Below are 13,791 nucleotides of genomic sequence, written 5' to 3'. Positions count from 1 at the left end.
ATTTTATTCAGGCATGCCCTTAGTTCAATTAAGATATTTCTCATCACATATAAATTTGTTCAATTATTATTCTAACTAGTTTTTATTTTTACATCAATTCATAACTCTGATCTTCAGTTTTTAAATATTGCTTATGTAGAATGGCTTATATTTTGTTTTTCGTAAATCAAAAAAGTTTTTCATTGCTCATTATCACTCTTAATAATTCATTATAAGTATTCTGACTACTTTATATTAGGTCTCCCACCTAGCATACTGTATCCAAGTCCTTACATATTGAGTATACATTATTTTATAATAAATGTAACACTTGTTTTGATTTCTCCATTTTATTACACTAGTGCATGAAATTAATTTTGAAAAAAAATGCAAGCAGAAAGTTTACATTATTATTTTAAAAATACTATGTCTGTAAGAGATGGAATATTAGATTACCTCAGCTTCAGAGTCCTTCAGTTTTTGAACTTTTTCTTTGACTTTCATCTCAAACACCTGCTCCATCTCCATTTCCATCTTCTTCATCTTGGCTACATGCTCCCTCCTTTCTTCTTCCATTTGTGCCAGAGGGCTCCTGTCATGAACATTAAAAATAATCATTAAACATTTGTAAATGAAAATTGTAATACCAAAGTCTGAAAGAACTAAGGACACACATGAAATACTACAGACACCATTATTATTTATATGTACCAAAATAATTTTTGAAATATTTTACTTACAACATTTTAAGTGACACACAACATGGATTCTTTTATGTACAAATGGGTTATAAGATCCTTAGAAACTTTAAAATTTTAACCTAAAACTTCCTTCTGTGAGGAGTCACATATAAACTTCAATCACTAGTTAATAATTATAAGACCTAAAATAACCAAAGCAACTATGAGATGGCTCTTTGTTAACATCAACTGTAATGATACACAAAATGAACTGTAGAAGGAAAACAGAAAGGAAACATTCCCCAAATACAGTCACAAAATGGAAAAATAGAAAAAAATTAATTTTGCATTTTTTTTAAAGAAAAATTGAAATTGTGAAAAAAGAAACTGAGTTAATACATGAAGTATATTTTTAGTTCCACTAAAATTTCAGGTATTATAATCTCTGCAATAACTACTGCATCAAAATTACATTTTACTACAAAAATTCAAACTATCTGATAACTGAACTGATAATGCTTAAAAAAAACAAAAAACAAAAACACTACCAGTCAATACCTAGAATACTATTCAGGTGTGCAGAATATTTCTAGGCCTCTTACAATTTTAATGACTTTGAAATTTCATTCTACTGCATTCAAATATTTCAGTGTTTTAAGTCTTTAACATGTTCAGTGCCTTAAACACATACACGTGCATGAAATAATGACCAAATATTTTAAAATTCATTTTTGAAATGCCAGAAAATAGGCATTAAGCACAGTTAAATAAAAAAGCTTATTTTAGTTTAATTTGGACATTAAAGTTCATGAGTTCAAATCTCTCTGCATAATTAGGTTACCATTTTTCACATAATGAAAATATTTACAGGTAAGTTTTATTTTAAAGCTAGCACATTTAAACATATAAGAGAATGCCAAAATATCCAGGGGAGAGTGAAAAGTGGGTTCTGTTGTTTTGAGGCTATCTGAAAATTACCGAATACACTTAAATGGGTGATTTTATCTTAAGTGTTTTTTTTTAAAATTTCCCCATAATTTAAAGAGCTAATCACTTTAACCTTGTTGTGACACACTCTTATGGTGACTTCTCTCATTAGGCTGAATATTTCTGACTATCCACAGTACTTCTTTCCTATCAAGGAGGAGCAATATATACTAAATAAGTAAACAGGACAGAATATCAGCTATTACCAATATTTCTTAGCAAAAAGGGAGAACAAAGATGTACTGCTGTGATCAAGATGATTTGCTTATAAAGTGTAAACTAGAATGTTATTTAACTCAAGGATATTTCTTTCCAAAAGAAAACTTACTTCTATCTGCAGACCTGTAGTGTATTTTACCAATTAAACTAAGCAGAAGTTATGAAAATGAACTAAACCACGCATACTAACTTAGAACAAAAGCCTGCATTTATAAAGCAGGAAATTTTGTTGAAGGAAATTTTCAAGGGTAATATCATTATTTCATTAAAAGGTGATGAGAGCCAGGTGTGGTGGTGCTTACCTATAATCCCAGCTACTTGGGAAGCTAAGGCAGGAGGACTGAAAAGTTTTAGATCAGCCTGGGCAAATTAGTGTGGACCCTTTCTCAAAATGTTAAACAATAATAAAATAAAGGCTAGGAATATAGTTCAGTGGTAGAGTGCCCACTGGATTCAATTTTCAGTACCACCACAAGGAAAAAAAAAAAAACCCTTCTTAATATTTCTCATACTAATGGCAGGTGTTTTTAAACTATTTTTTTATTTTTTATGGTACTGGGGATTGAACTCAGGGGTACTTTGCCTGAGCTACAGCCCAATGCTCTTTTTTAAAAATTTGAGACAGTTGTACAACTTGCAACTCTACTGCCTCAGTCTCCCTAGTCACTGGGAATATAGGGGTGTATCTCCACACCCAGCTAATGGCAGGTGTTTTTAAAACACAGGGATCTCAGATCTCTTGGGCAGAGTGTCGGTGACTACCCTGAAGCAGCATCCCAAAAGATGTGTGCTTGAGTTCATTTTTCTGATTAGAGGACCCAAAGCTTTTGTTAGCTTTTCAAAGGGTTTCTAACCCCACTTCCCCCAACCCTCCCAAAAAAATCCTTGTTAGACTCTATAATCTAGTAACTATGCTTGAATTGACAGTCTTTAAATAATTGAGTATGTATACTTAAGCAACTTAGATTATCTAACAATATAGCCATGATTCAAAAACAAATATTTCAATATTATAAATAAATTAATTAGGACTTGAGAGAATCATAATTATTTTAATGTTAAATACATATTCCTACTTATAATAACCTATCTATAAAATACTAATTTTACTTAACTGGGAAGAAACAGGCAATTCACATAAAGAATTTACAGTAATCCATACATATTAAAGGCTACCAGTTTACAAAGAGTAAACCTTTTGTCACCTCAATTATATTTACATAACTATTGAGGAAAAATATGAAACTACAGAGAAACACTTAATGACACTTTGAAATCTACTTTTGAATTCATATTTTAAATATTAAGAATCTACACAGCAAAACTGCTTATATCTTTGGAAAAATAAATAATCCTTTACATGCCTTCCAACTGCATCATACCTAAAAGAATAAAAAATGGAGAGATTTAACATGCTTAAACAACACAAAAAGCAGCAAATAAAGGCAAATGTATAGCTTTGAGAATTAAATAAGGTATATGCCCTAAGTTAAAATTTCATGATAAAATTTGTTAAAATTTATTCCCCAAATTCTATTGTTAATAACTATTCCCACATCATTATGAAAATATGCTATGCAATTAATTATCTTCTGACAGCCTGTTCAAAGTTCCAAACCTATTAAATATGTGTACTTTTCAAAGAAATCTGCAATAGTTGATGTATGAGATACTTCTTCAGCCTTATAAAAATACTTGATCTCTGATCACATGAACTAATATTCAAATATTATGAGAAAAGTTCATGCATACCTAAATTAAATTTTTAAATTCTTCAATGTTTTATATTAGTATTCTACTTCCAGTCATCTTTATTAAAATATTTTAAAACTTTAATACAAAAATTGTGCTTATAATGTAGAAAATGTAGAAAAAAAGGATCATTTTTTGTCATCACACTTAGTATTATTTCTTTTTCACCAACTAAACCTATTTGATAGCTGTAAAAATCATTTAAATTTTATTACTGCCTGTCTGTTTTTTAATGGGAAATTCCTCTACCCCACAGATATACTAAAAGCTTATGAACCCAAACTTGTCAAAGAAATTAATAGCAACCCAAAGAAATGGAAAAGTTCATAAAAGGAAAAGAAAAAGGCTATTGTGTAACCTGAATATCAAATTAAATTCCCAAAGATATAATTTAGTTCCTTTCAGAGTTCTCTTTAACAGGGTTAGAATTCTTTAAAACCACCAGACAATTCACCCTTTGGGTGACCAGTAACAGAATCACAGCAAGGGCCACATGAAGCTGACCCAGCGAAGTTCTACCAGGCTTATATTTCATGATCCATATTTCATTCAAATTATGTGTGTGGTCTTCCTGAAGACTACGTTAAGCTAGTACCATTTAATACTTTTGCTCCAATGGTTAATTAGACACTATGTATTTGACACACTGTAGTTTGCTCATAAAATTTTCCAAAGGAATTTCATTTTAACTGAGATGAACAAAAATTTCCAAAAATTTTGGGAAACAGTATTTGTCAATATTTTATTTTGCCAAATGAAAGCATTAAAACCAATCATAAATAAAATAAAACCCCAACTATTATATTTTTATAAAAGAACACTTGAACAAAGAATGAAGGACATAATTGAATAAATTTAATTTTAGGGGGAAACTTTTATAATTGAAAACCTTTTCATGAAGAGTTATGAGGATTAGCTTTGGAACCTTTATTTTTATTCATTTTTAGGAACTTGGTTACTTGTAAAGTTATCCGAAGACCAGACGTGAAGAAGGCTATAGAAAACAGAAATGAACTGACAAGCAGGAAAGAAATAACAGGATGTGCCCCCAAACTTGGAGTGTTATCAACCGTCTTAATTAGTGCCCATGATAGACAAGAGTTCAGAAAAAGTGTCACCAATAAACCATGATTTTTAAGTAAAAGGTACAAGAAAGATAAAGGAAGAAAGCAGAAGATAAAACTCTAAAAAGCAGATTAGAAAAAAAAAAGTATAGCTCTCCTTATTGGGGATCATCTCCTTTCTTTAAGGAGCTCTGCAATCTGGATATGGCACTCTTCTCCTCCCCACCCCCCTTTTCTTTACAACCCCTTGTTGAATGTGTTTGATAGGGGAGGTCTCGCTTTCCGTGGCTTCCAACCACCTACCACCCCCCCACCGCCACACAGGAATGCGTAAGATGCACTCTCCCTGAGGATTTAAAAAGTACCAAAAACCTTTGTTAGATACAGGTAATACCTGGCTAGATATCAAGACAGTAAGTCTTTCTTGAGTCTCTAGAGAGCTTTAGACAAGCTAGTATTTGACTAGAGAAGCTCAGCTACCTTTCAGTGTTTAACCACATGTTCTCATTCTTAAGTCCTTCCAGAACAATTGTTCTAGGACCAATTTTCAGATATGCAAAACAAATATATTTTTACTTTTATTCCACAGTTCAGCACACTGTTTACCTAAAACTGCCTCAGAAATTAAATGATAAATTAATCCACCTTACCATCCAATGCCTAACATTTTTTAAATAATTTAGCTTATATTCTAAACCAAAATATGAATTTTTTCTTCTTTTTTGGGGGACACTAGGGATTGAACTCAGGAGCACTTGACCACTGAGCCACATCCCCAGCCCTATTTTGTATTTTATTTAGCAATTCGCACTGAGTTGCTTAGTGCCTCAACATTGCTGAAACTGGCTTTGAACTTGAGATCCTCCTGCCTTAGCCTCCTGAGGCTCTGGGATCACAGGCGTGCACCACCACATTTGGGGACAACATTAAATTTTGAATGCCATAATAGATCTGAAGTAATGGCAGAAAAAAAAAAAAAAAAGGAGTATTTACCTTAAAAGTAAAGTGATCTTAATGATAACTATTCTCTTTCCTCAAAAAACTTATCTGCTAAAAGATGTTTAGTTTCTAACTGGAATTCTATTAAATATGTGGTACATGGATTATTAAGATGATGGCAAATGAACAGAAGAGAAAGCATGATTAAGAAACAAAATTTAAAAAAAAATTCCTCCAACAATTAAAAAGCAATATATAAAACTATCAAAAAAAAAAAAACAAAAAAAAATTTCTGCTGTTATGCACAGGAAACTTTATCCAAATTTTCTAATGAGTACTAAGAAGAAATTTGATGAAAATGAAACAATATGATTATTTATGATATAAGTAATACCTTCTGTGGAGGAAAAAGCATATATACTTACTTCGTAAGCTGCCCTTTATTCTTGTTGTTATCAACTCCATTATAAGTCACAGCTGCCAGTTTTCTGCTTCTGTAGTTCTCATAGTGTACATTATTAGTGACATCTTTCAAGTCTTGCATGTGTGTTCTATCATAAACAAATAGGAAGAGTTTGCTTTTATTAATGCAAATTCAAAATTTTACCAAGACAAAAATTTCATACTTAGAGCAAAAGATTATTCTTAATGAAGAAGGTTTTCATCTATCTTTATTTATACTCAAAGCAGACCAAGATAAGATACACCAACTTAACCAACAGAAATTTAGATTCCAAATGAAATTTTAAGAGTCACAAATCCAGTTTCTGAAGGATGAAATGAGTATTCACCTTAATGGTATATATTTAATTTTATAAAGAAGGGAAATATTAGCCATTACTAAAACTCAAAACCTTACATAAATTGCTTTTCTTTAAGCAATTATTATTAAGGCAATACTACTTGAGTTTTTGATAGATTAATATACAGGAACACTTCAGATCACATATCAAGTTGTTTTCAAACTGAGGAATCAATTTAGAGTAAATTTTCTGTTTATTCAAACTCTCCAGTGATGAGCTATTTTGGTTAAATGAATTTTTCCTTGCTGTATTTGTATCATATATAAAATCAATACATAGGAGATATACTATACAATTTATATGAGATGATTTCATCATTCTTTAAAGATTAGAGTTCACTGAAGATACTCTGAAGCGGCTCTACTGATATTATTTAGCAACACAGTGTTCTTCCATATATGTGATATGGCAGTACTCTATCATTCCATCTTTTCTTTTCTCGTCACCCCTTTCATTTTGCATTTCTTGCACCTGCCATCTTCCATCCTTACTATTTTACACATTTCTCTTCTGGAAGATAAATCTAAAGCTATGCTATTTTCATATTTCCTTTTATCCAGAGAACATGACTGATCACTTCACTACCCAACTTTTTTTTTTTTTTTGCGGTGCTGGGGATTGAACCCAGGGCCTTGTGCTTTCGAGGCAGGCACTCTACCAACTGAGCTATATCCCCAGCCCTACTACTCTCAGTATGTAACATTTAATTATTCTGATTCATCTCCTACTTTGACATTTCCATAAGGTGCTTAGTTTACTCACCCTAGCCCTAAGTGGGTTTTCCACAGTCTAATCTCAATACTCTGTCCCTTGATAATTCATCCTCTCTTTAGCCATGACAGTTCCATTTAAAGTTCCACTGCCCTCCAGTCAAGTCAGAGAGCTCTCAATTCCTGGCATATTGGTAGGTGAAACTGAAACTCATGCTAATTTGTCTCTTCTTCAAAGAGTTCCACTTTCTCTTGGAAGTCTTCTTCCTGGCCTTGAAGTTAAGGCACTTCAACTCATGACAATTTTGTACTTGGTTGTTACATCTTTTGGGGACCAATATAAGTCATAGGCAATACTATCTTACCTCTTCAACTACAGTATAAAACCCCTTTTACCAAAAACATGCTATTTCTTTCATATCCTCACTATAGGTAAATAATAGTAACTTCAAAAACACCTGACAACTAAAGAATGAAGCTAAAATATAAATAATGTTGACTTTTGGGATAAATTACTGTTACCAGTTTCTCTAAACAGAGAATAAAAAAAGCTATGGCAACAAAAAATATTTTATAATTTTCATTATTATACATCACATGTCAGTGTATCACTGAAAAATCTTTAAAGCGCTTGAGGAAAAGTACTTAGTAAGAGTACTGAAACACAAAATACTTGAAATACAGATGTATAAAATAAAAATAGGGGAACTCATTGTTAAGCTACTTGTATGTCATCTAACATTTTAGGTAATGAAAGATTTTCCTAAGATAATCTTTTAAATGATTGCATAATTCTGATTTGTTTTTTGGTGGGAGGAATACCAGGATTGAATCCAGGGCCTTGCATATGCTAGGCAGGTGCTCTATCACTGAACCGAGCCTTTAACTTTTGCCAGATATAAAAGTCTTTATTTCTATTTAATCATGTTTCACTTTATCCTTTTAAGATTCAACTCACTCCTCCATTCTTAAAATAATTTGATAATTAGCTATACAGTTTTCCCTACTTTCAGGAATGTCTTTTCCATTTTCCATTGCTGATATCAAAGTGTTCTTCTCTTTTGTTTTTCCTTCTTGCTGTTATTTCTGTACCACCCATTCCCACACCCTAAAATATTTGGAACATTTTCTTCCTCTCTTGTTTTCCTTGATTTGCCTGCAGCAACCAGTTCTCTTAATTAGCAAAATGACACTTCTTTGAGGTTGAATCTGTCTTAGAAGCAATCATTATGCCTCTTTGGTGTGCAAGATTTAAATTACTTGGGGTTTATAGACATCTGCAATATTAGTATTGATATTCCTTTCCTTTGAGTATCTATTCACTTGGTGTTTTTGTTTGGAAGATATGAGCTACAAAATACACATCTTTCTGATAGCGTATAATATCAGATATTTTTATATATTTTCATACATGCATACTGTCTTGCTGCTTCATTGATTAAATCTTCCTATAGACATGGTCAATTTATTATAGAGCACTATAATACTTTTAAACTAGGGAGTTCCCCTCACCAGCTGCCAGGCTGTAAACATTCAAAGTAGTTTCCGGGCTGGCGGAAGCTCAGTGGTAGAGCACTTGCTAGTTGGGAGATCCTGGGCAAAACAAAACTAAGTAGCTTCTGGCTCAGTAAAATTAGCCTTCCCTTGGTAAGGGAAGATAATTGTTGATTATATATTTTCAAATATTTAAGAAAAATTTATAGAGTACCACTGTCAAGCACCACAGATTTAAAAAAGAGAGTAAAAGTAATGGCAATGAATATTTATTAAACACTTCCTTCACACAGGCTACCATGAGAGACTGCATTATTACCTCTTTTAAAGTCATATCTTAAGAATGGAAGAGAAAGAGAACTGCCTGTAACAGAACTGAAGCACTATATTATATTATGAAAATTCTGAGGATACCCTCTCATAATGTGAGGCCTGGCAACCCCAAAGGTTTAATCAATCTTATCCTCTACTTTCTACCAGAAACAACTGGTCATGTTCTCCTTTGAAAAAATACCAATTACATGCCAATTTCTTTGATTTCAAAATTTCTCTCTAGTTTACTTTTTTCCTAATGTACTTCTTGAGATAACAGACTTCTTAAAATTTACTCCTCACTTGTTAAGACTAGACATTTTATTATTCCATGATTTCTAATCATTGCCCATGTGTATATTACTATTGTAAATAGCTCAAGAGTCCTATACAATGGGAAAGTGGGTGGTCTTTATTTCCATTTAATTATGAGGGACATAATTGGTGGTTGAAGGAAGTCTGATGTGAGAGCCTGGAAAAGCAAGATGAAAGGGAGAACTGGTAAGAGGGATCAGGTAGGGAGAGGAAGCAGTGTGTCTCAAGACAACACTGCATTTCATTCTGTGCCCTTTCCTGTTTCTTACTAATGTTTGTAGAACTATTCAACTATTTTTTCCTCTCTGCTGCTGCTGTTTTGTTTGTTTGTTTTTTGGAGGTTGGGTGGGGTAGTCTAGGGATTGAACCCAGTGTATCACGCATGCTAGGTCAGCACTTTAACACTAAGCTATGTCCCCAACCCTCCAGCTGCTGCTTTTCTAATTCAAGTCCCTGGGTCTCTAATCAGGATAACCTCAATATCCTAGATTTGCTTTTCTTTCAGCAGGAGTGAAATGCACAATTTAGGGCTGTTTTCTCACCAGGTAGGAAGACTGGTTTTGTTCACAGTGTTACTGTATGAAAATTGCTCCACTCACCAGCTACTAAACTCTGCATCTTTTAACATACAAAGTACAGTTTTCCTGTCTATTCCACTCTTCATACCTATTTTCAGTTTTAAACCTCAACACAATGTATGTTGATAAACGAACTGATTTTCCATTGTATACTTAGTCACACAACTTATTTTGTATTTTTGCTAATGACTTTAACACCTTGGAGAAAGAATCTAGGGTGTCTCCATGAAGTACTTACTTCATCACTAAAATGAAAATACCAATTTAAATTAGCCACATTTATATAAGTAATCTGTACAATTCTAACTTTACTGAAGTAAAAAAAAAAACTTGCTATTTTCAACACTGTTTGAACTTACCTTATCAACATATTTCTTAGAATTGTAAAATCACAATGTTCACCATTTTCAACTGTAAAAAAAAAAAAAAAAAAAAAAAATAGACCACATATATTATTTCCACTAAACCCAGTCTTTCCAAAGGAAATTTCACAGGAACTTCAGAGTAAAAACAATGAAAGAATATATATATATAACTGGTTAGATCAAATTTTCATTAAGGTACAACTCTAACATAGTACTCAAAGGAATGACAAATAATTGCACAAAAATATTACTTTTCTGTAGCTGAATCCTCAGTGATAGACAAGTAAACCTAATAAATGAGCTCTGTTGAAACAAACAATTCTAAAAATTTAAAAGGAAAACGTATGCATTTTCTCACTGGTCAAGAATATATTTATTCTGTAACCAAATATATTTTTAAAAGTTAGTAGTCTGGATAAGGGGAGAGTCACTTCATAAAAACTTCCTTCAGAGGCTGAATTTGTGGTTCAGTGGTAGAGTGCTTGCCTAGCATGTGTGAGGCCCTGGGTTCATTCCTCAGTACTACATAAAAAAAGTAAATAAATAATATAAAGGCATTTTGTCCATCTATAATAACAACAACAACAACAAAAAAAAAGATAAAGAAAGCTCATAATTTCTAAAAAAAAAATTAAAAAATAAAAATAAAACTTTCTTCATAGGTAAACAGAATAAAAAGATGAGCCAAGAACTTCAAAATTCTTTATTTTAAAAATGTGTGTGTGTGTGTGTGTGTGTGTGTGTGTGTGTGTATGTGATAGGAATGCTACTTGGAAGTGGGAGAAAGACTGCAAACCAAAGATATAATTTCTCTAGTGTATATTTCTAAGGTGTACATAAACATAAGTTCTAAAGTCTCAGGACAGTAACTGGAGGTTCCCTGGGTCCAACAGAGAGATGGGAACAAAGGACAGGGTCACTGGTGGGATATCTAGAATGGACAATAATCTAGAATGATATCCTAAAAATCCCAGAATTCTTCAAAGTAATGCCAATGAAGAGATAAAATAATCATACTAGTTTATTATAATACAGAGTACTAAGTATTAGATCAAACCGATATTACAAACATAAATTTGAGGAAACACTTGTATTGCTAAGAGGTATTCTTAAGGTTTGCTGCTATAACATTTTATTGGCATTTAAAACCCTTTACAAAACTAATACAAAGGATCTCTTAAAATTTTTCTGTAAAGATGTGATGTCAAAAAAAAAGTGATTTCTGCTTTGAGGACTGAGTTTATAAATATTTTCAATCATTCTTCAAGGTTCATGACCCATCTGAGACTCAAATAAAAGTGATGGATCTTCTTTCCAAATTGTTTTATTTCAGAGATTTCATTAGAACTCTTAGAAGCAATGTTTTGGCCCTGAGTAAAGAAGTTCCGAATTATAAGAATGTTTTCAAACAAGAAAACAGAAATTGACTTAATGATGAGGTGAAGATGACAACTGACTTCTAAAGTATTACAATGTTAGAATTTAATATACTTACCTTAGTAAGACACAAAGTTTGAAATACAGAATGTACTTATGAAGAAAATGAGACTAAAGTTAAATGAAATCAGAACAATCCTTGAAAATCTAGATTGCTTCAATGCAGTACATGTATTATACTAATTATAAATACACATTTTTATCACATTTATGAGATCTTACAAAAGTCATTCACTGAAGAAAACCTTACCTTCAGCCACACCCCAAGGATACTGCCTTCCTCTGACCCTTTTGCCATTAACTTCAATGATAGTATTACTACCTACCACAGCAAGAGGTAAACGGTCCTATAAAATAAAGTATTCTTGTTCAAATACATCTCTTAGTCCTCACAAATCCAAGAATAAAATCACATAAGTTAACAAATTAACAAGGAAATTGATATAATTCAACACTTTTGTAGGCCATCAATAAATACTTAGTAAAGTGCCACATAGGATATTACCACTAAGGTAATCAGTGAATACAATTATATCTTTTTTCTGAAAATTTAAAAATACTAAGGTAGATTTTATCAAATTATTTGCTAAAAGTCACTCCATACTGGGGGGAAATGGGTAAACAATATATTGGCATTTAGGGGGAAAAAATGAAGCTTGTGATTAATTTTATCTGTCCTATCAATAAACCAACACTAACAATACAATACTAAAAACAAGAAATATTTTATTTGCTAAACTGACTTCAAAATTTCATATCCAAGAAACTTGATTTGTGTTTACCCACATTAACTCAGAGTATAAACCTTCCAAAATTCTTGTTTGCTTCCAGAAACGCAAGTAGCTATTTTATAAAACCTCAGAAATTCTTCATTGGTCAGATAAAAATATTTCATTAATTCAAATATAACTGGGTTATTTGCTTACATATTGCCATTATTCAGTATACCATTTTTAGGTCCAGAGTATTAGAAAACAATGAATTAAAATACAAAAAACTTGTTGGTGTGGATTTTTGGGTTGGCTTTTATAAAAGGACCAACAAAATACATTTTGTCTGGCCCTTACAAACTAAAACATAATAGAATGGTTGGGCTGAGGATGTACTCCATGGAGCTTGCCTAGCATAACAGAGGCCTTGGATTAGATCCACTACAATCAATCAATCAATAACAGAAAAAATCCTCTCCCTTGTCATCACTCATTTCTTAAGGGGAAAAATTATATAATATGAAACCAGTTAACTGAAAACCATTTAAGAAAGGCATGTGCTATTCACCTATTTTAAGCAATGCCTCATTACATGTAACAGCTAACCTGCAAAGCTGAATTCAACATTAAACAATCTTATTTTATAAACCAATTCCTTAAAACATTGATATTTTGGGTCTTTCCCAAATATTTTCACACACAGGTATATAAATGTATATGTATATATGTACATGTATATATTAATGAATCTACCTTTATCTTTTTAACCAGCTTATTTTCTTCTTCATCATCTGTTTCTGGAAATTCATATATTTTAATTTTATGTTCTTGAATTTCTTTCATTATCTAAAATGGAAGAAATAGTTAGCAAAAGAGCTCCATACATAATTAGTATGTTGGCCCTATTTTTATTAAATATTTCTTGGATTTTACATGAGACCACAGCTTCTGGCCCTTTACTGTTTTTCAAAGATGTAAAATTGTAATTTAAAATTTTAAAAATAGTATGCTAGTCTGTTTTTCTGGTACTGGGGACTGAACCCAGAGGCACCTTACCACTGAGCCACATCTCCCCAGACCTTTTTAGTTATTGAGTCAGGTCTCACCAACTTGCTAAGGCTGGCCTTGATCTTGCAATCCTCCTGCTTCAGCCTCCAAAGTTCTATTTTTTTTCTTTTAACTATAAAGTTGACATACAAAAACCAAAATCCAATTTCTTCAAAAATGTTAAAGTCATTTGGTTACAAAATGATGAGTTCCAAAATTACAAGATTCCAGAAAGGGATTTCACCAGTTGGTTTCTACCATAATGGCCTTAGGTCATTTATTTATAATGACTGAGATTCTTATTCTAGATATAACTCACCAACTGTCTTATTCAGCAGAATCAAGAGAAGTTAAAACTCACCTAAAAATTTTATACTATGTGGCCAGGATAAGTGAAACT

General features: G+C 32.1%; 1 protein-coding gene across 2 annotated transcripts in view; it reads right to left on the bottom strand.

Moving 5' to 3' along the window:
* SEPTIN7 (septin 7) overlaps positions 1-13,791 on the bottom strand; it is a gene marked incomplete at its 5' end in the record, with an annotated part of 92,799 nt that overhangs the window by 5,355 nt on the left and 73,653 nt on the right. For both annotated transcript variants that reach the window (XM_079151505.1, XM_079151506.1), the window contains 5 exons: positions 436-571; positions 6,046-6,171; positions 10,192-10,243; positions 11,885-11,981; positions 13,098-13,190. In XM_079151505.1, coding sequence (XP_079007631.1) covers positions 436-571; positions 6,046-6,171; positions 10,192-10,243; positions 11,885-11,981; positions 13,098-13,190 — 504 coding nt within the window. The remainder of the gene's footprint in view (positions 1-435; positions 572-6,045; positions 6,172-10,191; positions 10,244-11,884; positions 11,982-13,097; positions 13,191-13,791) is intronic.

This window comes from Sciurus vulgaris (genome assembly GCF_902686455.1).
Source record: "Sciurus vulgaris genome assembly, chromosome: 8".
In the NCBI taxonomy this organism is placed as follows: domain Eukaryota; kingdom Metazoa; phylum Chordata; class Mammalia; order Rodentia; family Sciuridae; genus Sciurus; species Sciurus vulgaris.
This window is presented reverse-complemented; position numbering and strand designations above follow the sequence as displayed.